The sequence below is a fragment of the Muscardinus avellanarius genome (assembly GCF_963383645.1).
Source record: "Muscardinus avellanarius genome assembly, chromosome: 16".
Classification (NCBI taxonomy): Eukaryota; Metazoa; Chordata; class Mammalia; order Rodentia; family Gliridae; genus Muscardinus; species Muscardinus avellanarius.
This window is the reverse complement of record NC_137802.1, coordinates 27565665-27589321: the sequence shown is the minus strand read 5'-3', so window position 1 is coordinate 27589321 and position 23657 is coordinate 27565665. Positions and strand designations below refer to the sequence as shown.

The following is a 23657-nucleotide window of genomic DNA, read 5'->3' as shown; positions in this document are numbered from 1 at the left end:
TTAGAGGCAAGTGCTTTGTGATCACTGCTTCCTTAAAGCTAGTGACAGGTATAGCATTGCCAACATTTTTATTTAAGTCAGGTCTCATGCTGAGTCAGGGTGGAGATGGGGCGGGAGAAGGAACTTTATGAATCTCTTATCTCGTTGATTTGCCAGCAAATGAAAGTTGGGGAACAAAGGAAAAAGTCCAGCTTAGTGGCTAAGTCGGCTAAACCAGGGATCTAGAATGCAGAGTCCTGCACTGACATGGAGAGTTTGTAGCAAAAGGCTGACTTTGTGCAGATCAACAACCTTTGCTTTTTAAGACAAGGCAGCAAAGCCAGTGTCCGCTGCAAGCTCAGTATACGGGTACCAGTTGACAGTGGTTACCTGATGGCGAGTTCCACTGTGGGAAGTGACACAGAGCTGCCCTGGGTACCACTGTTTAGGACCTGGCTGGTTGGAGTGGAGTTAGCGAAAGAGTCTGTTTTCTACACAGCTAAACAGCAAAGTTGAAATGCCTGAATGAGTTAGAATTCTGGACAAGATTCCTTGCTTCTGTTAGCCCTCTGATACTGGCAAACTGAGTTCATAAATGAGATAAAAGCTGGGCATGGCGGCGCACGCTTGTAATCCCAGCATTTGGAAGGCTAAAACAGGAGGATTACGGTTCATGGACAGCCTCAGCTCTTTAGTGAGGCCCTCTGCAACTCAGCAAGACCCCGATTCAAAATAAAGAGTAAAAAGTAAGGCTGGGGTGTAGCTCAGAGGTAGGATGCCCCTGGGTTCCATCCCTAGTACCTCAAAAAAAAAAAAAAAAAAAAAAAAAAGGAGCCGGGCGTGGTGGCGCACGCTTGTAATCCCCGCGCTTGGGAGGCGGAGACAGGAGGATCGCGCAGGTTCGAAGCCAGCCGTGCTGGCGTAAGAGACCCTGTTTCAAAAATATAAAATAGGTCTGGGAGTGTAGCCCGGAGGAAGAAGGGCTTCTAGGAACCCCAGTACCACCAAAAAAAAAAAAAAAAAAGGAAATAAAAAGTAAAAAGAAATGAGATAAAGATATAAGATCATGTAGAGCTCAAGATATTAAGTGATATATCTAATTCTAAAGTATCAACTCCTACCATGAAGAGAGATACCTCATAAGAGCAAATGATAAAACCACAGTAGCTGGGTACAAAGAAACCAGGGTCCTTCTGTGGAGATGAACACACTATCTGGAAGCACAAATGAGCTTTCTGGACAAGTTACTACTGAAATTCTAAGCCCTTTCTCCAAAAACATGTGGTCAAGTAGCGTGACACCAAAGGACACAAAATACAGGAAGAACTCAATGCTTGATTCTAACTCACTAATTCCATTACTTGTGGAGCTCCATTTTCTTTTAAGCATAGTTAGAAGTTCCCAGGGTATTCATGTTCTATTTGGACAGTCATCTTTGGAGAAGTACTGGAGGTGATATCATTGTGGGGTTTTTTTTTTGGGGGGGGGCAGTACTGGGGACTGAACCAGGGGCATTTTACCTCTAAGCTACACCCCCAGCCCCTATTTTATTCTTTATTTTGAAACAGTGTGTCACTAAGTTGCAGAGGACATAAGTAGCTGAGGCTGGCCAAGAACCTGTGATCCTCCTGTCGCAGCCTCCCAAGTACTAGGATTACAAGAGTGTGTGTGCCACCATGCCCGGCTGACACCATTGGTTTAACATTAGCCAACACCTTACCAGCTACTCTGATTTTTTTTTGGGGGGGGCACTAGAGATTAAACCCAGTTTGAATTCTCCTGTTGAGCTATACCCTCAGCTCTCTGTATTTTTAATTTTGAAATAGGGTCTAAGTTGCTGAGGCTGGCTGCGAATCTGAGCTGCTCCTGTCTCAGCCTCCCAAGAACTGGGTTTACAGGCATGTGTTGCCATGCCCAGCTTATTCTTTGATTTTTAAAAATAAATCTAAAGCCGGGCGTGGTGGCGCACACTAGTAATCCCCACGCTTGGGAGGCAGAGACAGGAGGATCACGCAGGTTTGGAGTCAGCCGCGCTGGCTTAAGAGACCCTGTTCCCAAATTTAAAAAAGTGGAGGTCTGGGAGTGTAGCCCGGATGTAGAAGGGTTTCCAGGAACCCAAGTACCACAGGGGGGAAAAATAATTCTAAATAAGATACAGAAAAAGAGTGTTCTAACAAAGCAAATCATATAGCTAGTGTCTAAATAACATTAGGTAGAACAATTGATCCCCTAGCAGAGGAACCTGTACTAGAGACTTTATTCTCAATCTTATTATTTGTCTCCATCAGTAGCCCAAATGGGCATGAATCCTCCGAATCCTCCTAAAATAAGTCTGGGTTAAACAATTTAAAATAATAACTAATCATTTTGACATCAACACCACTTAGTAGCTTAAGAAGCAGAAGTTTGATCAAAACTAACCAAAATTTAAAAACAGGAGGCCCATAGAAACGGTCTCTTTTCTTTTCGTAAGAGCTGGGAATCAAACCCAGGGTCTCATATATGCTGGGCAAGCACTGTATCACTAGGCTAAGCTTGACCCAGCCCATATTAATTTTCTAACTGTGATCAACTGTAGTGGCTTATAGTTATGAACAACAAATAACTCAGAAAATAGGGAGCTCTATAGAAGAAAAGGTGGATTTTGGGTTTAGGCAAATAGAAGTAATGAGTAAAGCACAAACAAATGAGGGGGAGAAGGAGGAAGGCAGAGAAGGAGAAGATGCCAGGTACAGGTGGGGAAGCAATGAAAGTGAAGGAAACAGCCCTGGGCCTGGTTCTAGATCAGAACTCAGTGTTAAAGCAATCAGTGCTTCTAAAACCCAGTCTCCTCCTTGCAAACAACACTGTAGCCTAGAACTAAACTGTCAGAGGAGTCCCCAGTTCCAAAATGCTAAGAGTTAACTGGGGTTGGAGGGCTGGGCAGGGTGGGGGGAGAATTCAGTAGCTACAGTATCTGGAAGAAAGTACATTTTAAGTTCTACCCTGGCCTGAAGAGCTGAAATGCTAATAGTGGGGCAGGATCAAGGCAGACCTTGGGTAGTCATTCTCAAGTTCAAGTTCAAGCTTACACAGAAATCAACTGGGTGTTCATCAAAATAATGATTGCTGGCTGGGCCCCACTCTTGGGAGTTTCTTGTCCAGAACTCTGAGGTAGAACTCCAGCATTTGCATTTCTTTCTCCTTTTGTTTTTGGTAGTGCTGGAGATTGAAGCCACGGACATTCTATCCCTGAGTTATAACTCCATCCCTATTTTGTTTTATTTGTGGTATTGAGGATTGAACCAAGGACAATCTACCTCTAAGCTACACCCCCTACCCTAGTTTTTATTCATTATTTTGAAACAGGGTCTTATTAAGTTGTGAAGGGCCTCACTAAGTAGCTGAGGCTGGCTGGGAACCTGCACTCCTCCCAAATACCAGGATTACAAGCAGGCGCCACCATGCTCATCTTCCTATTTTATTTACTTGCAAACGGGGTCTTGCTAAATTGCCGAGAGTCTTGCTAAATTGCTGAGGCTGGCTTTGAACCTGTTATCCTCCTGTCTCAGCCTCCCAAGTACTGGGATCAAAGATGGGTGTGGTGGCGCATGCTCGTAATCCTAGTACTTGGGAGGCCGAGACAGGAGGATGGCGGGTTCGCAGCCAGCCTCAGCAACTTGTGAGGCTCTCTGTAACTTAGTGAGACCTGTTTCAAAATAAAGAATACAAAATTGGGCTGAGAGTGGAGCTCGAGGTAGGATGCCCCTGGGTTCTATCCCTGGTGTGTATGTGTGTGTGTGTGTATGTATGTATGTATGTATGTATGTATATATATATATTAATATTACTGGAATCACAGACCCGTGCCACCACGCTTTGCTCAGCATTTTCATTTCCAATGAGCTGCCAAAAGATGCCGAAGCTCTAGGTCTGAGGCCACACTTGGAGAAACGCTGTCCTAGAGAGCAAACGACAGGGACAAACGAGCGCACGGGTACCTCGGAAACAGTGGCCACAGGGCTGGCGCCGCAGCTCAGTAGGACGCTCACGGGGCAGGCACAGAGCCCTGGGGTCAGCCCAGCACAGCCCCACCCACCCAAGGGAAAACTGGCAAGACTTATCTCCTGAGAAAAAAACACAAGCACCTGTAAAATGACTGATAAATAAATACTAAAGTAAGGCTTAATAGTTGAATAGCTATTAATTTTGAATATGAATTGGGTACTATACTTGCCAAATTCTTCAGAACCTTCAAAACTATCCTATAAATTAAAATATTTATGCAATAGTGGGATCAAAACTGGAGAATGGTTATGTCACTTGACTCTAGGGTGGGGAGTACTAGGGATCCAGGGCTTGTGCATGCTAGGCAAGGTACCACTGAGCTACATTTCTAGTCCTTTTTATTTTGTTTTGAGATAGTCTCACTAAATTGCTCAGACTGGCCTAGAAATTGCAATTCTCCTGCCTTATCTTTCAGAGAAGCTAACATTATAGCTGTGCCATTGTGCCCAGTATATCATTTGATTTTTTTTTTTTTTATGGTCTGGTATTGAACCACCACGGGTGTTCTTTCACTGAGCTACACTCCTAGCCCTTTAAAACTTTTTGAGAGAGCCAGGCGTGGTGGCGCATGCTTGTAATCCCAGCATTCAGGAGGCTGAGACCTGGAGGATCGCGGTTCGCGGACAGCCTCAGCTACTTAGTGAGGCCCTCTGCAACTCAGTGAGACCCGGTTTCAAAATAAAGAATAAAAAATAGGGCAGGGGGTGCAGCTCGGAAGTCAAATGCCCCTGGGTTCCATCCCCATACCCACAAAAAAAAAAAAAAAAAAAAAAAAAAAAAAAAAAAACCTTTTTGAGACAGGGTTTTACTAAGTTGCTGAGGCTGGCCACAAACCTGTGGTTCTCCTGTCTCAGCTTCCAAGTACTAGGATTACAAGTGTGTGCCGTTGTGCTTCACTATATCATCTGATGGGTTTTTTTTTTTTTTCATTTGATTTTTAAAAAGAACATTTAAAGCTGGGCATGATGGTGCGTGCCTATAATCCAAGTATATGGGGGCTGAAACAGGAGGATTTCAGATTTGAGGACAGCCTCAGCAACATAGTGAGACTTTCAGCACTTATTGAGATTACGTTTCAAAATAAAAAGTAGCAGCCGGGCGTGGTGGCGCACGCTTGTAATCCCCGCGCTTGGGAGGCGGAGACAGGAGGATCGCGCAGGTTCGAAGCCAGCTGTGCTGGCGTAAGAGACCCTGTTTCAAAAATATAAAATAGGTCTGGGAGTGGAGCCCAGAGGTAGAAGGGCTTCCAGGAACCCCAGTACCACCAAAAAAAATAAAATAAATAAATAAAAAATAAATAAAAAATAAAGTAGCTGGGCGTGGTGGCACACACTTTTAATCCCAGTACTTGGAAGGCTGAGACAGGAGGGTTACAGGTTTGTGGCCAGCCTCAGCAACTTAGGTCCTCCACTACTCAGTGAGATTCTGTTTCAAAAGTAAAAGAATGAGCCGGGCGTGGTGGTGCATACTTATAATCCTCGCGCTTGGGAGGCTGAGACAGGAGGATTGCACAGGTTCGAAGCCAGCCTTGCTGGCTTAAGAAACCCTGTTTCCAAATAAAAATATAAAATAGGTCTGGGAGTGTAGCCTGAAGTTAGAAGAGTTCCATCCCCAGTACCACCAAAAAATAAAAAAGTAAAAGAATAAGATCGGGCTGGAGGTGTAGCTTGGAGGTAGAATGCCTCTAGGTTCCATCCCTGGTACAACACACACACACACACACACACACACACACACACACTAAAAAAAGAAAGAGAGAGAGAGGAAGGAAGGAGGGAAGGAAGGGCTGGGATGTAGCTCAGCTTAGAATGCCTCTGGCTTCAATCCCCAGTACAAAAGAAAAGAAAGGGAAGAAAGACAATTCAAGCTGAGTACAGTAGCTCAAGCCTGTAATGCCAGTACCTGGGAGACTAGGACAGGAGGATAGCAGACACCAGCGCATGGTAACTTAATGAGACTTCTTCCTTCCTTCCTTCCTTCCTTCCTTCCTTCCTTCCTTCCTTCCTTCCTTCCTTCCTTCCATGGTATTGGAGAGGGAACCTAGGGGCTTTACTACCTCCGGTCTATACTCCCAGACCTTTTTTATATTTAATTTGGAAAAAGGGTCTCACCAAGTAGATGAGGCTGGCTTTGAACCTACACGATCCTCCTGTCTCAGCCTCTCAAGTACTGGGATTACAAAGTGTGTGCCACCATGCCTGGCTCCCTGTTTAAAAAAAAAAAAAATAATAGGACTGAAGGTATTGCTCAGAGACATAATGGCCCTGGGGTTCGATTCCCAGTACTGAAAAAAATTTTATGCTTACATTAAAATTTATGCTAACATTTAAAATTATTTTATAAACTATCTAAAAGAACTTTTCCTTATAGAATGCTATGTTTCATAACTGATCTTTTCTGATAATGGAACTTTAAGCAACAAATCCTCTTTTATTTTAGCGATTTCAGTAGGATCTTTCTAAAGAGAAAACGTGACCACAGCAGTTCTCTGATGAGTAGGACCAGTGGGGTCAAGTGAAACTACGCCTTCCACTGAATGAGTTCAGAGTTCTGTAAGTTTGCTGTTTCTGCCATCGTGTTTATCTCAGTCCTGCTGGAGCTGTTAGAATCTTTTTCCCCAATGCTAGAGATTGAACCCGGAGCCTAGAACATTCCACTGAGTTACATTCCACACCCCTTTTGTTTGTGGTACTAGGAATTGAATCCAGGGGCATTCTACTTCTGAGCTACGCCCCCATCCCTAGTTTTTATTTTGAAATAGGGTCTCACTGAGTTGCAAAGGGCCTCACTAAATATCTGAGGCTGGCTGCAAACCCGGATCCTCCTGTCTCAGCCTCCCAAGTACTGGGATTTCAAGTGTTGGACATTATGTCCGGCTCCCTAGCCCTTTTTATTTTTGAGACAGGTCTTACTAAGTTGCCCTGGCTAGCCTTGAACTTGTGATCCTCTGGCCTCAGCCTCCAGAGGAGCTGGGAGTCAGGCATGCAAGACCATGCCTAACTTTAGCTATTATTTCCCAGTGTATCAACCTCTAAATTGCATGTTTCATTGGGATACTTTTTTCACACGGACCTCCATAGTAAGGATTATACTTAAGGGCTTTAGGATGTTATTTTTTTTTAGATTTTTAATCTTTTCTATTTAATCACACGTCACGTTAGTCCATGAGAGGTTGAGTTGTTGCTGGCAGCAAAGAAGTGGGGCACTATTAGCCTGTGTACGTGGTTTTTGATATAGCATGCTAAAGACATGGAGGCCCTCGGCAGTGGTGGCAGATGTAGTAAAGGAACGGAGCTCTGTTCACTTATGGGGTAATGTCAGTAGGTTGTTCTTACCCAAACCCTAAAAGCTTGTCAACCCTGGAAACTTCTCTGAACACTATGAGCATCTTACTATCTTATGTTCAACTTGTTGGAAAGTATAAAGCTTTATAGAGTAATGATATTCAGTTCTGTTACAAGGTAAAGAAGGTGACACTCATGAGGAAAAGGAGCAAACCTGCTGTAATCTGACCCCAAGGGAGTCCTGATGTTGTATCTTAGTATTACTTCTCAAAGTCTTATAAAGATCACATTTACTGACCTGGGGAATGCTGGGAAGTTGCAAGTGAGGTCATGGAATTAGAGAGGTTAAGGTTGGCAGTGATACTAAGCTGACTCTGCAGTGCAGGAGGGTAAGGAGATGTGGGTGTCAGGAGGGACTCCTCACTGGTTTCTTCATCAATTCCAGGCAAGTACGTGTCAATCAAGGCATCAAGAAACTTAACAATGAGCTCAGCATAGTCTGGGATTTGTGTTTGCTGTAATGGAAAATAGGAAATTATTTTAGCTCCATTTTTCAAAAAGTCTCTTCTGAAGCCAAAAATGATTAATTCAATTTTTGTTTTGGGCTTAATTTACTATTTTCTATCCTTTTAAAAAATATAAATTATTTAAAAGGGAGGTGGTGGAGGAGTAATATTTATAGACTACTATAGGCTCGCAACTGGGAAGCTTTATTAAAGCTTCCAGATGAATGTGCAGTTTCCGGAAGCCATGCACAGATGAAATGAATTCAGTACCGAGATAATACAATCGTCAGGAATGATGTCTAGCTGATTTTCTAAAACACAGAAAACGAACAGGGCATCATCACTGCAGCTGCTGCTTAGACCTCACTAACTGGGCCCCGAAGGCTATGAGAATGTATCTACAGACCTCCTGCATGATACACTTATTTCTGGGAATTAAGGCCCATTTTTTTTTGTGTGTGTGATAACTTATGCATGTCAAGAGATATTCAGTAACTGCTGAATGAAATCAACTAAATATTCAATTTTTAAAACTGGAACGAAGTTTAGATAATTCATATTGATTTAATACCTCTTTGTCTAGAACCCTTCACTAAGAGCTGTGGGGAGTAGAAGTCCTGCCTTCAAGGAACTTGATCAATTTGGAGAGAGGCCATAAACAAAGAAAATAATTTAATATAGATTTATGTAGCACTATATCAACTAATGCCAATCAAAGAAGAAAATGAACAAACAGAAATGAATCTAATCCAATAGCTGTTTGTAAATATGTTTCATGAGGTAGATTTTAACCATAGGTAATCAAATATGTAAAGGCCTGAGGGCAGAAAAGTATAACAGAGATCATGTCCTTCTGAGAAGTCAAGAATGAACTGAGGTTTTTGGGGGGGGTTTGGGATGCAACCAGGAGCATTAGACCTCCGAGCTACACCCCCTGCCCTATTTTGTATTCTTTATTTTGAAACAGGGTCTCACTAAGTTGCAGAGGGCCTCACTAAATAGCTGAGGCTGTCCACTAACTGCGATCCTCCTGTCTCGGCCTCCCGAATGCTGGGATTATAAGCGTGCACCACTACGCCCGGCCTGAGTTTTTTTTTTTTTTTTTTAACTAACATAAACATATTAATGGTGCTGCTCTTGAAAAAAATCGTGTGCTGAAAACTCTTTTTAAAAGTAGTATGTTTATTTTGAGTTGTTACTCTGGTTTGCAGCATATCATGTGTTTTTAAAGCAGGCCTACTAATGTGGGCAAAAGCTTTTGTTAAAAAGTTAGAGAAAAATAGATTTTTTTTACCTTTGAAAAGGGTCCTGCAAACCGCCATAAGCCATTAAAACCAAAACCTGCAACAAATCAAATGTTATTCTTATAAAAAGTAAGGTAATGTTTAAGTAACAAAATTAAGTTGTATAGTTGATATATAAGGTCTACACATTCACACATTGAAAACATTTTGGAAGCAGACTTAAACTTCCTTAAAATAAACTCTGAATACAACCCTATTTTAATAAAGTTTTCAAGCACTTATGTTGAACATATAACTAAGAACAAAAAGAAAAGCCAGGCATGGTGGTACGTGCTTGTAACCCCAGTACCTGGGAGGCTGAGAGAGGAGGATGGCAGGTTCAAAGGCAGCCTCGGCAAGGCAGCAAGGCTCTCAGAAACCTAGTGAGACCCTGCTTCCAAATAAATAAAAAATCGGGCTGGGGGCGTAGCCTAGAGGTAGAATGCCTTGAGGTTCAACCCCCAGTGCCAAAAAAAAAAAAAAAAAAAAAAAGTAGCATATGGAGAGAGAAGTATGAAGAAGCCTATTCCTTAAAAAGAATTTTTCTTTTTCTTTTTGTACTGGGGATGGAACCCTTCTACCTCCAAAATGCACTCCCAGACCTATTTTTACATTTTTATTTGGAAACAGGGTCTCCTAAGCCAGCGCACGGCTGGCTTCGAACCTGCGCCATCCTCCTGTCTCTGCCTCCCAAGCGTGGGGATGACAAGCGTGCGCCACCACGCCCGGCCAGAATTCTTTATTCAGTGCCCACAGTAGCATCTCAGTCAACCATCCTCCCGGTGCATTTATTTACTTTGCAGGTACGATGTCTGGTACTGCGGGGGGGACTCTTCGTGGTACACCACACTCTGCACAATCCCGTGAATGGGATTTAACAAATTTGGATCTTGGCACAAGGACAGCAAGGTATTGATCTTAGAATCCAACAAATTGTGCCTAAAAACAAACAAACAAACAAACAAAAGTCAACAGAGAAACATTTTGGAGGAAAATTAAATAAAAATACTTAGTGGAAAATATAGCACACATTTCTTTTTTTTTTTTTTTTTTTTTTTTTTGGTGGTGGTACTGGGTGGGGTTCTTAGAAGCCCTTCTACCTCCGGGCTACACTCCCAGACCTATTTTTACATTTTTATTGGAAACAGGGTCTCCTAAACCAGCGCATGCGGCTGGCTTCGAGCCTGCGCGATCCTCCTGTCTCTGCCTCCCAAGCGCGGGGATTACAAGCGTGCGCCACCACGCCCGGCAGTACACATTTCTTATAGAACAATGTGGTAAAAACTGACGGAAGGGGAATGATCTTCAACTTTCTAGTTCTTTTTATTATAATATTTTCCATATTTTCTATAATGAGTATGTACAGTTGCTTTTTGAGTGTCTTTTGTTTTAGTCATAGGGAAAATATGGTAAAAGCAAACAAGGAGCTGTGCTACATCATAATGTCTAGCTATAAAGGTGGATGTTTTTTCAAGACAAGGATGGCTTCCATCGGCCATCCAGCATGCTTCACAACCATCTTTCTGCTGTGCCAATAGGCACCCCAGGAATTAAAACTAAATTTAATAGAAACAGAACCTTGCTAAAGAGCAGAAAATTAACTTGGAGATGATATTATCCAATGAAATTTTAGGAAAAAACCGACTATTTCTAACCCCAGTTATAGTCCATATTTAATAAAAGAACTAGGACCTAACTTTATAAAATCTGAAAATTTAGTCAGGCGTGGTGGCACACCCTTGTAATCCCAGTACTTGGGAGGCTGAGACAGGAGGATCACAGGTTTGAGGCCAGGCTCAACTACTTAGTGAGGCTGTCCACAACCTAGTGAGACCCTGGTTTCAAAATAAAGAATAAAAAATAGGGCTGAGGTGTAGCTCAAAGGTAGAATGCTCCTGGGTTCAACCCCTACTACCACAAAAAAAAAAAAAAAAGGAAATTTAAAAATGAGATAAGCAGCCAGGCATGGTGGGACATGCTTGTAATTCTAGCATTAAGGAGGCAGAGACCAGAGGATCCTGGCTCGTGGACAGCCTCAGCTACTTAGTGAGGCCCTTCCCAACTCAGTGAGACCCTGTTTCAAAAAATAAAAGAGAGAGAGAGAGAGAGAGAGAAAACCAGCCTGGCATGGTGGTGCACGCTTGTAATTCCAGCATTTGGGAGGCTAAAACAGGAGGATTGCAGGTTTGCAGCTAACCTCAGCTATTTAGTGAGGCCCTTTGCAATTTAGGGAAACCCTGTTTCCAAATAAAGAATACAAAATTGGGCTGGGAATGTAGCTCGGAGGGAGAATGCCTCTAAGATCTCATCCCCATTATCTCTTCTCTCTCACACACAATGAGATGACCAAAAATAAGGGGAAATGATAGAAGGCCTGGTAAGGGAATAAAGTACTCAAGCTTCTTTGGGCTATTTGAGGCTAAAGTGTTAAGGAAGAAGAGAATGTACTGCCCAATCAAAGGTCAGTTTTGTTTCCACTCATCTGTAAATACAAAAAGCTCTAAAAAGAAAAACCAAAACAATATGCTGGCCGGGCGTGGTGGCGCACACTCCTAATCCCAGCACTCGGGAGGCTGAGACCGGAGGATCGCGGTTCGCGGACAGCCTCAGCTACTTAGTGAGGCCCTCTGCAACTCAGTGAGACCCGGTTTCAAAATAAAGAATAAGAAATAGGGCAGGGGGTGTAGCTCGGAGGTAGAATGCCCCTGGGTTCCATCCCCAGTACTGTAAAACACAAAACAATATGCTTCCAAGTAAGAAAAATGAAGGATGTTTATCAAGATGAAAAGAGATACTTACACAACAGGAAACACCTTAGGGAACACAACACTGGCCTCTGCCAGGTACTCATAGAGGATTCGCTGGTCAAACTCGTCGGTGGTGTACTTCACCAGCGTAGCCTGCCAAGATGCAAACAATGTCGACACACTTGTTAACTTTGTAGCTGAATTGTCATCTATTTTAGCAAGAAGTAGAAGGTGATCTTTTTTGAAAAAATTGTTTTGACGCAGGGTCTGAATGAGTTCCAGAGAGCCTCACTAAGTGGCCGAGGCTGGCCGGGAATCTGTGATCCTCCGGTCTCAGCCTCCCAGACACTGGGCTTACAAATGTCTGCCACCATATCCGGCGGTGATTTTCCTTTCATGATTTAAGTGGCTCTTTTAGAGTTGACTGGAATAAAAACTTGAGGAGGGGGAAGCCCTCAAGAAGGGGAGATCCTTACTAGGACAGTGAGGAGAAGTGCTTGGATCTTCGGGTCAGTAAGCACTTCTTCATCCAAGAGGACGTTCGACTCTGACACGGAAACTTTACGCAAATGTGGGTGCTGTTGCGATGAGGAAATTCTCTGAGTTTCTGCACAAGACATGGATTAACACAATTAGGTGTGCTAATAGAACACCTGGATAAACACTTTCCCTACCTCAAGGTCACTTTTAAAATTCAACAGATCTTTTAATAGAAACTTTAAATTGCATAAGCATCATATAAAATTCCAATGCACCTATTCAAACGCCTGGCCAGCTATTTGTAATGTCGTTCCTCATATATAAGGTTACTATTGACAGTTTTCAGGGCAACTGGCATTTGAAGGACTTTAGAGCTTATCTTTTAACAGAGAACAAATGTTTCTGTGTTGCATCCTGAAGAGCTAGGCCTTGCTTGGAAAGTCTAAGCACATGGATTCTGGCACATGGCTGGCTCGCTCTCCCACCTTAGCCGCAACAGTCTAGATCAAGTATTAACTTCGTTTCTCACCCATTTCATAATCAGTTTCTGCTACTCTCCTCATTTTTGGGGGTGTTGTGATCCCTGATTCCATCTCTTGCCTTTTAGGAGCCTTTGTGTCTGATATCAAGTGATCAAAGCTTTTCCTGGTTCCTAGAAACAAAAGTTACAGAATATGGAAGTTCATTAAGCACAGTGTCTTATGAACAGGAGCATGCTCAAAAGAAAAGGCTTAGAAATAAGTGTTTAAGCTTTCACTCAAGGACCCAAAGTAAGCTCAAACATGCCCCGGGAGCGGATTTTCTCTCCTTTGTTTCCTCTTCTCAAGGGGTTTTGGCCCCACAGCTTTCTATTTCAGGACAGGAGATACTTTACTGGTCCTAATGAAACTAAGATGACATTGACTACACTGTACGTCAACCGGGCTCCACCAAGTATAATTACTGGTAACAAATACAGGGGTATGCACTGTTCACTAGCAAAGACCAACTGTAGCTAAACTTAAGAAATTCTGCTGGTGCCAAGAATTCGTTATTAATGTATGAGAAGCTCTCAAACTTGGGCAAAAATTAAAGTTTGGTTTTAATTTCGTAAGTTTTGAAAAAAGATGCATGCCTGAAAGTACCAGGAGACACATATAATGGCAAGCAGTAGGATCTCATAATTGCTTTTTACTTTCTCTAACCATGTACACTACTTAAATATCTTCCTGTAATTTAAAGTTAATTTATTGAAATTGGGTAATTTGACTCTTATGTTTTTTGTTTTTTTTATATTCAGAGATTTCTCATATGCTTCCTGGAGCTTTTTATTTTTGTACTGGGGACTGCACTCAGGGCATTCTACCTCTGTGATACACCCTCAGCCCTATTTCATTTTTTAGTTTGAAATGTCAAGTTGCTGAGACTGGTCTCCAGCTTGTGACCCTCTCTTGTCTGAGCCTCTCAAGTACTGGGTTTACAGGTGTGCACTACCAGGCGTGGCCTGGAGCAGCTCTAAGAAATTTTCCTTATAGTATCCTTTAAAAAAATAAAGCCAGAAATGAAGTCAATGACAAAATCTGACAGATACAATGCTCTATTAACCTCAAGTGTTAATATTAACAAATATTAATAACTGCCATAAATACAAGTCAAAAGAGAACTGGCCCCGCCTCTTCATTTCACACAAATAGGAAGCCGTGAGCGTTATATGATCAGCCCGAGGCAAGGAGCAGGTGAAACCTCCATTTCCCTAAACTAGTCAGTGCTTCCCACTGCGAGAGAGTTGATGTAAGCCTCACTGAGTTGAGGAGGCTGGTTTTTGGTGGTGGTACTGGGGTTCCTGGAAACCCTTATACTTCCGGGCTACACTCCCAGACTATATATATATATATATATATATATATATATATATATATATATATATATATATATATATATATATATATATATATATATATATATATATATATATATATATACATACACACACACACACACACACACACACATATATATATATATATATATATATATTTTTTTTTTTTTTTTTAATTTGGAAACAGGGCCTCTTAAGCCAGCGAGGCTTTGAACCTGTGCTATCCTCCTGTCTCCGCCTCCCAAGCGCGGGGATTACAAGCGTGCGCCACCACACCCGGCGAGGAGGCTGGTTTTTAACCTGGGGTCCGTCTGTCTCAGCCTCCTAAGTACTGGAATTACAGGTATGCATCACTGTGTCCAGTTCCAGCTAATCCATCTTATTTTCTTGGGGCACTAGGGATTGAACCCAGTGGCAGTCTACCTCCAAGCTACACCCCCAGCCCTATTTTCTTTTGAAACAGGGTCTCATTAGGTTGACGAAGTCTCACTATTTGCTGAGGCTGTCCTCAAACCTACAGTCCTGTCTCAGGCTCCCAAGTACTGGGGTTACAAGCATGTGCCGCCGCGCCTGGCTAAAGCTAAGCACTTTTAAATGGGTTACATGTTTCTCCCTTCCTGAACTGGATTTGTCTTTTCACTGGTCTTTTACTACATACTCATACATATCCTAAAGGAATTACATTTTTTTGGTGTATGTGGTACTGGAGATTACACCCAAGGGGCATTCTACCTCCAACTACACACCTGACCTGATTTTATTTTTTATTTTGAAATGGGGTCTCATTTAATTGGTCTTCAATCTATGATCTTCCCATCTCAGCCTCTCAAGTACTGTTATTACAAGTGGACGTCACCATGCCTGACTTAGGAATTACAAGTTTAATATTAACAAATCTAAATTTGTCGTGTACTATATACACATCAGTCCTGATTTCTATAAATGGAACCCTAGTGGGCCAAGTTGTTTTCTTATTTTCCTGTCCTTTTGCTTTTAATGTACTTAATCATTATGTATGCATGTATAATATATATATTACATATGTGTATGTATACACACATACACATACATAAATTTTTTGTGGTACTGAGAACTGAACTCAGGGGCATTCTACCTCTGACCTACATCCTCAGCCCTATTTTATTTCTTATTTTGAAACAGGATCTCACTAAGTTCCTGAGGCTGGTCGCGAACCTACCTCCTGTCTCCGCCTACCAAGTACTAGGATTACAAGCATGCGCCATCATGCCTAGCTCTATATCATTATATTTAAAGTGAGTTTCTTAAAGAGAGCACATATTCAGGTCTTATTTAAAAATTAAAATTTTAACTGATACATAAAACAAAAAATTATACATATTAATGGGGTACCATATGATGTTTCAATACACATATACATTGTGCAGTAAAGCAGAAAGGTTTAAGTGTCAGGGTGAACATCTCTCTTCAACCGTTTATTCTTTCTGGAAGGTGAAAACATTAAAAAAACTTCTCATTTTTTAAAATGTATAGCACATGACTGTTATCTACATGAACCTTTCTGTGTAATAGCACAACAAAAAATCTTGTTTCTCTTTCCATCTTAGTACTCACTGGTGAACCTCTCATCATCCCCTGCTTCCCATCTCCTCCCCGGCTTCTGGTAACTACCATTCTATCTCAGTGTTTATGAGATCAATTTTTTTATCTTTCACATATGAGTGAGACCATGTGATATCTGTTTTCCTGTGTCTGGCTTATTTACTTAACATTAAGATCTCCAGGTCCACCCATGTTTTCACAGATGACAGAATTTCATTATTTTTCTCTTTTTGCGATGCGAGGAATCCAACCCAGGCCCATGCATATGTTAGGCAAGCACTTTATCTTAAGTTGCATCCTAATCCTTTAAACATTTTACTTTGATACAGAGTTTTGCTAAGTTTCCCATGCTGGTCTCAAACTTGCAAACCTCTTGCCTCGGCCTCCTGAGTAGATGGGATACAGGCGCGTGCCACTGTGTCCAGCTCAGAATTTCATTTTTTATGGGTGAATATTATTCTATATTGCATATGTACACATTTTCTTTACCCATTCATGAGTTGAGAGCCACTGTGGTTGTTTCCATTACTTGACCATTGTGAATACGACTGCAGTAGACATGGGAGCGCAGATGTCTCCTGGACACACTGACTGGTATCCTTTGGATACATACTTAGTGCGGGACTGATGGATCACGTGATAGCTCCAGCTGTTTATTTTTCTTGTGGTGCTATGAATTGACTCTATGGGCATTCTACCCCCAGGTACACCCCCGGACTTATTTTATTTTTTGTTTGGAAACAGGGTCTAAGTTGCTGAGAGCTTCACTAAATTGCTGAGGCTGGCTTCAAACCTGAGATCCTCCTTTCTCAACTTCCCAAGTACTGGGATTATAAGTATGTGCGACCACACCCGCTGGTGTCATTAGTTTTTGAAGTCAGAAACTTCTGACATCTGTCATAGTCTTCTCCCTCCCCACTTGACCAAGTCACTCAGGCACCGAGTCCTATCCATTTACTCTAGAATCTATCCCCAAGCCGACTCTTCTCCACTTCCCAATGCTCCTGCCTTAGTACACACCTATACCATTTTTGCCTGGATTACTGCATCAATCTCCTAAATGGGCCCCTTGCCAAAAAATCTCTTCCTATTTCTCTACATTGCTGCCTGTAAAACTTTCTAAAAAAAATAAAATTTGGTCATGTTCTTCTTCTACTTAAAAATCTCTGCTGGACACATGATAAGGATGAGTTTCTTCACATGGCACACGAAGTCACTGCGAGTCGAGCTCCAGGCCTCCTCTAGCCTCACTTCCTGCTTGCTGTCCTAGCCTCTTCAGTCCTCTCTCTGGAGTGGATGCCTGTCCTTATCCTGTGTCTACCTGGCAAGCATAATTACACTCTGAAGATCTGGCTGAAATGTTACCACCCAGACCCTTTGTTTCCCTCGTCAAAACACATCACTTCAATGGCACCTGGCCAATGTGTTGTCGTTAACTGAGTCTATATTTTAGCCATGAAACTATAAGCCCTGCCAGGACAGAGACCAAATCTTTTGCACCGAGAACATGGGTTGAATAGAACTGAATATGGCATTTTCTCTGAGATTATTTTTTCATTTATAACTTCCTTGGCATTAAAATCTAAAAGTACAAAGTGCAAAGTAACTGGGAAACTCCTGGAAGATTGCTTAAGTCAAAATATTAACAGAAAGAAACCCAACCAACAGGCAATAGATCGATGTGGCTAGTAACCCTGATTACCATCCATGGTTTCTATTTCTCTCATGGTTTATTGGCAAGTTATTTGTGTTATGTTGTTTGTTCACTAATTTCCTTATGAACACAAACATTTCCCCAATGCTACTTCAATATGTTTGCATGGATAACTGAAACCCACCGACCCATTCACACTGTTGGTCACTGACAGATCCCAATATATTCCGGTAACAATGAGAGCTTCAGCCAAGGCAATGCAGGGCTGCTTTGCATTTCCTCTGTGCTGTGAGGTGCGATCAGCGGGCTCTTTCAGGAATTTACTTTCAATGACGGAAACAGAAAAGGACCTCACAGCATTTTATGTGTATTTCTCATACACAAATGTTGATGTAATAGAGAAATTTTAACTCTCAAGAACTATATCTTACAACAGTTGAAAATATATTATCTTACTTTTTTATCTTTTCAAACAAAACAGGGCAAGTAGTAATATTAAATCTTTGTATCATACTGGTGTACTCAGCTCTCAGATGCTTATTTGGGCAATATTATATCGCTAAAGACCCCGAGTGCAGCAACTCTTTTCTGGCAGGTATTTGATGGCTTTCCTCCTCCCTTTGCCTGCCACTCACCCAAAACAGAACGAAGCAGAAGCCATGCTATTTAAAGCATCAGAAGAGGAGGAGGAGGGGGGGGGGAGGAGGAGGAGGAAGAAAAAAAAAGACCCAAACCTTTCAAGGTCCCATTCACATTTTTCTATTTCAATTGATACGGCTTAACGGATCTACCAAAGTTTCTTAAAATTGACATAAAAAACTTAGCTATACTGAAACAGAAAATTTTAGTAATCTTAAACAGGTTCAAATAATTTTTCAAAAGTGGAACTATCTGATTTTTAAAATAACAATAATTTTAGAAATTGTATAAAATTAAGATAAACTAACCAAGCAACTTCTTAGTGTTGGCCTGAGAAGGCTGCCCCATGTCCAAGCTCATGGATTTCCTGGCTCGGGGGCTGGTCTGGCCCACAGCTGGACAGGTGGCTGCAAGGTACCCTTCAGATCCTTTGGGAGAGGACCACGGCTGGTTCTCCTTTAGTGTCCTGGGAAATTTAAACCAAGAAGAATTCATGAACACGGTGACAAACACAAATACTGTCTGACCATTCCAAGTAGCTATCCTATCTTATATTTATATTCCAATGACAGTAATCAATTAATTTTAAAACTATACTCTAAAGGACTTTGTGGTATAAACCCTTAATATATCCTCAGGAAGTATCAACTTTCTTGCCCTCATATCTTGTGCACTGTAGATACTTGCCAAATGCTAAACAGAAAGAACTATACTGCACTGTTATGTTAATCAATTTCCTAACTTACTTATTTTCTCTTTTTTTCTCTGTTAGAGATTAAACCCGGGGCCTCAGGCATGCCAGATAAGCACTCCACCACTGACCGACATCAGCTCTTAATCACCTTTTCAAATTGACGAAAATTGTATCTGTTAATGCTATACAAAATGTTTTGAAATATGTACATATGCGGAATGGCTGAATCAAGCCAATTAACTAACATGTATCACCTCACACACTTACCATTTATTTGTGATGGGAACACTTAAGATCTACTTTCAGCAACTGTCAAGTATATGTTGATAGTAAATACAGCCACCATGCTGTATAATACATCTCTTAAATTTATTTATTTTTGTGGTACTGGGGGTGGAACCCAGGGGCTTTTCTACCTCCAGGCTATACTCCCAGACCTATTCTATACTTTATTTGGAAACAGAGTCTCACTAAGTTGCTGACAGCCTCCCTCAGTAGCTGAGGCTGGCTTCGAACCTGTGTGATCCTCCTGTGTCAGCCTCCCAAGTGCTGGGATTACAAGTATGAGCCACCACGTCCGGCAGCTTAGATCTCTTAAACTTATTGCACTGGCTTTTCTTTTCTTTTTCTTCTTTTTTGTTTTTGTTTTTGTTTTTGTTTTAGGGACTGAACCTAGAGGCCTTCTACCTCAAAATTGTGTCTCCAGCAGATAAAATTTCTTCTTTTTATTTTCAGTACTGGGAATTGAACCCAGGGGCATTCTACTTCTGAGCTAACCCCAGCCCAGCCCATTTTTAAAATTCTTTATTACAAACAGAGTCTCACTAAGTTGTCGAGGGCCTCACTAAGTAGACAAAGCTGGTCTCGAACCTGTGATCCTTCTGTCTCAGCCTCTCAAGTACTGGGATTACAGGTATGTGCCATCACACCTGGCTCATTTCTTTATTTGGAAACAGGGTCCACTAGTTTTCTGAGAGCCTCACTATGTTGCAGAAGCTGGCTTTGAATCTGTAATCCTATCTCAACCTCCTAAATACTGGTATTATAAGCATGTGCCACCACGCCCGGCTCTGCACTTATTTTTCAAACAAGGAAAATCAAGTTTAGGGAATTTTAATTTTCACTTAAGTACCAAGAAAATCAAACTTTATACTTTGCCAGGGGAACTGTCAGGCAAATCCACTTTCTCCTTTTTTTTCTTTCTTTCTCTTTTTTGGGGGTTGGGGGTACTGGGGATTGAACTCAGGGGCATTTTACCTCTGAGCTATACCATGTATGTATGTATGTATGTATGTATGTATGTATGTATGTATGTATGTATTTATTTATTTTGAAATAGGGTCTCAATAAATTGCTTAGGCTGGCCTTAATCCTCCTCTTTCACCCTCGCAAGTCTAGGAATATAGGAATGTGCCACCACACCCAGCTTCACTTTCCATAATAAAAGGGACAAATCTCAAAAAAAAAAAAACTCATATAAATGGCTGAAGAATAAGACTATTAGAATACTAAGTATATCTGGAAGAATGTGCATATACTGTTAAAATCTCAGTGAGACACTATGAGGGGCTTTTTATAAAAAAAACAGGATATGAATAAGTTGAATGATATAAGCTCTATAAATAAAGATTACTTTTCTATATTCAACACTGTATCTAAACCTTAAACATATTTCTCCTTAGTTGAAAACAGAAAAAAGCTGGGTGTGGTGGCGCACGCTTGTAATCCCAGCATTTGGGAGGCTGAGACCAGAGGATCTCGGTTCGCAGACAGCCTCAGCTACTTAGTGAGGCCCTCCAAAACTTAGTGAGACCCTGTTTCAAAAAAAAAAAAAAATAGGGCAGGGGTATAGCTCAGAGGTCCAAATGCCCCTGGGTGCCATCCCAGACTTGCAAAAACAAAACAAAACAACCCCAAACAGAAAAAAACCCAAATGATGCTTTTCCTGTAATTTCTCCAAGTTGTATTGAAAATTATTCTACCCAAACCAAGTGTAATGGTGGACATGATTTTATATTTTATCATCTAAATTTGTACTGCTAGAAGCTCTGTAATAACTTTATTGTGGTGTAAATGAACACAACAAATGCACGGTCACACACATTTTTACAAATCTATATAGTTTGGTTTCTGTCATTAAGCATAAACTGTGGTTTATAGTTTGTTAGTTTTTTACTGAGTCCCCGTGACAACCCAATACTTCCAAGATCATCTCTTTATACTAGTGAACTGGTTTGCGTTTAAAAAGGCACACTAGTGATACCACTAACACAATTAAACTAGATGAAAAATAACATTCCTACTACTAACTCACAAAAATACTATATATTTATAGAAGTTTTGATTCACATAATCTTTCTAGACTGTACTATTTATTTATTTATTTATTTATTTATTTATTTGGTGGTGCTGGGGTTCCTGGAAACCCTTCTACCTCCGGGCTACACTCCCAGACCTATTTTTGTACTTTTTTATTTGGAAACAGGGTCTCCTAAGCCAGCGCGCGTGGCTGGCTTCGAACCCGCACGATCCTCCTGTCTCCGCCTCCCAAGCGCGGGGATCACAAGCTGCGCCACCACGCCCGGCCCTTGACTGTATCTAGATTCCTCCCTGTAGTGTCTTCTTGTCTTCACTGACACAGAAAACTGAAATCTGATTACGGTATGTAATCATGGGAGCGCAGGCCATTTACCTATAGCTGGGATCACCGTGGTGAATGGGATAGGTATCCATTGGAACATTTTCCATTGAAATATCAGTAAGAAGAAGGGACTTTCTGTGTTTGAGGCTGCAGCGACTTCGAACCTCTTCAGACACTGTGAGTAAAGCTAAGAGGAAAAAGAAAGAAGATTAAAATATGTAGCATATCACTAGTGTGATCAAAATCCATTCCTTACAACCTCCTAAAGAGGATAATACTTGTTAGATGTACATAAAAATAGCCCTAGAGAGTCTGAGGTTTAAGAGCATAAACTGGACAGACTTATTTATCTACGGTCTGTTTTGAAAGATTGTACATAAAATTTAAAGAGATTTAATAGGTATTTTTTTCAAGTGCCTGAATATACATTTGATATTAACAAACACAAAAAGTAGACAGGGCAGGTATTATTAAGTTTACTCTGAGATGTAACACAATTTGCTCAGGGTCACATGGTTCAAACAAAAAAAAAAACTGCCACAGACAGGAGCCTGCGAAAATGAGAACCAGCACCTTCCATCAAATAACTATATTCAAGAACTGTATTATATATGAGGGCTAGCCGGGTGTGGTGGCACATGCTTGTAATCCCAGAACTAGGGAAAAGACAGGAGAATTGCAGGTACGTGGCCAGCCTCAGCTACTTAAGTGAGATCCTATTTTAAAATACATAAGAAATAGGGCTGGAGGTAGCTCAGAGGTAGAATGCTCCTGAGTTCAATGCCCAGTACTGAAGAAAAAAAAAAAAAAAGTGTGTGTGCACATGCACGCACTGAACCTTGTTGAATAAAGAAACAAAAATCAGATAAGAACAAATAGGGAATATTTAATGAAATGGTGGGGGTAGGGCAGACATTCCAGGTAAAATAACATAACATACCTTTTTTTTTTTTTTTTTTCTCTTTTTGTGGTTCTGGGGATGGAACCCAGGGAGATCCTACCTCCAAGCTACACCTCCGGTCCTATTTTTTATTCTTTTTTTTGTTTTGTTTTTTTTTGGAAACAGGGTCTCACTGAGTTGCAGAGGGCTTCGCTAAGTAGCCGAGGCTGTCAGCGAACCGTGGTCTTCTGGTCTCCACCTCTCAAATGCTGGGATTACAAGCGTGTACCACCATGCCCCCCCCCCCTTACAACAATTAATTATAAAGAGGTATAAAGTCACTTGTAGGACATGGTAAGTAGAACAGCTTAAAATATCTCATCCATTTGGAGACATAATAAGAAATTAGGTTTATGAAAATTAGATGAAGAAGACAGAATCAGAGAGGGCTATGTGAGGACCTACGATGCTAGGCTAAGCTATTCAGATTTTAGGACAGAAACTGCTGTCTTGCACCGAAGACAACAAAGGAAGCACATTTCCCATTTTAATAAAATTATTTCATAAGGAAAAATGTTTCGATAGGGCCAGGCATGGCAGCACACTCTTGTAATCCCAGTACTTGGGAGGCTGAGATATGAGGATCGCAGTTCACAGCCAGCCTCAGCTACTTAGTGAGGCCCTCCACAACTTAGTGAGACCCTGTTTCAAAATAAAGAATAAAAAATAGGGCTAGGGATGTAGCTTGGAGGTAGAATGCCCCTGGGTTCAATCTCCAGTACTGCAACAAAAACAAAAAACAGAAAAAAACCTCATTGCAGTAAAACCTTCAAAATTTTAAACACCTTAAAAGGGCTGGACTGTGAATTCTTTGTCAATTAACTAGTTAAAGGACCCAGAAATAGGTATGTGCCTTTTTAGCGATCCTAAAATAAAGATGTGGTAAGATTAATTTTGTCTATTTTGTGTCTTTACCTGCTAAGTAAGCCACGCTCTGCGTGTTCACCTCAAATTTGTCACAGTTTCTGTGTTTGTTAACCAGAGTCAGTAGTGTATGCAAAATCCTGACTGTTCTTGCAACAATGGCAGGTGAAGGATGCCTGTATCCTACAAAAAAATCAAAACAAATAAGTTAATTTATGCTATGAACAAGTATTTAAATTTGTACTCTGTGAAGAGCAACTCAGCAAGAAAAGAATAAGGGACCCTGTGTTCTGAGCACAGCCATTTGTGAAGGGAAAAGTTAGCTATGTGAATACTTAATTAACGACATACAGGATTAAGTACCAAAAATGTATTGAATAATGTTCCAGGAAGCCCTTAGGTATTTCTGGGAAAGAAAATTAGGGAAGTTGATAGTGTTTCAAATGCTCCATTCCCTAAC

At 41.2% G+C, this 23657-nt stretch overlaps 1 protein-coding gene across 1 annotated transcript in view; it reads right to left on the bottom strand.

Annotated features, from left to right (window-relative positions):
- NF1 (neurofibromin 1) overlaps positions 1-23657 on the bottom strand; it is a gene marked incomplete at both ends in the record, with an annotated part of 286281 nt that overhangs the window by 10207 nt on the left and 252417 nt on the right. Inside the window, 9 exon segments of the mRNA XM_080712594.1 lie at positions 7609-7825; positions 9111-9157; positions 9896-10038; positions 11899-11999; positions 12323-12453; positions 12856-12978; positions 18367-18524; positions 21445-21580; positions 23249-23380. Coding sequence (XP_080568720.1) covers positions 7609-7825; positions 9111-9157; positions 9896-10038; positions 11899-11999; positions 12323-12453; positions 12856-12978; positions 18367-18524; positions 21445-21580; positions 23249-23380 — 1188 coding nt within the window.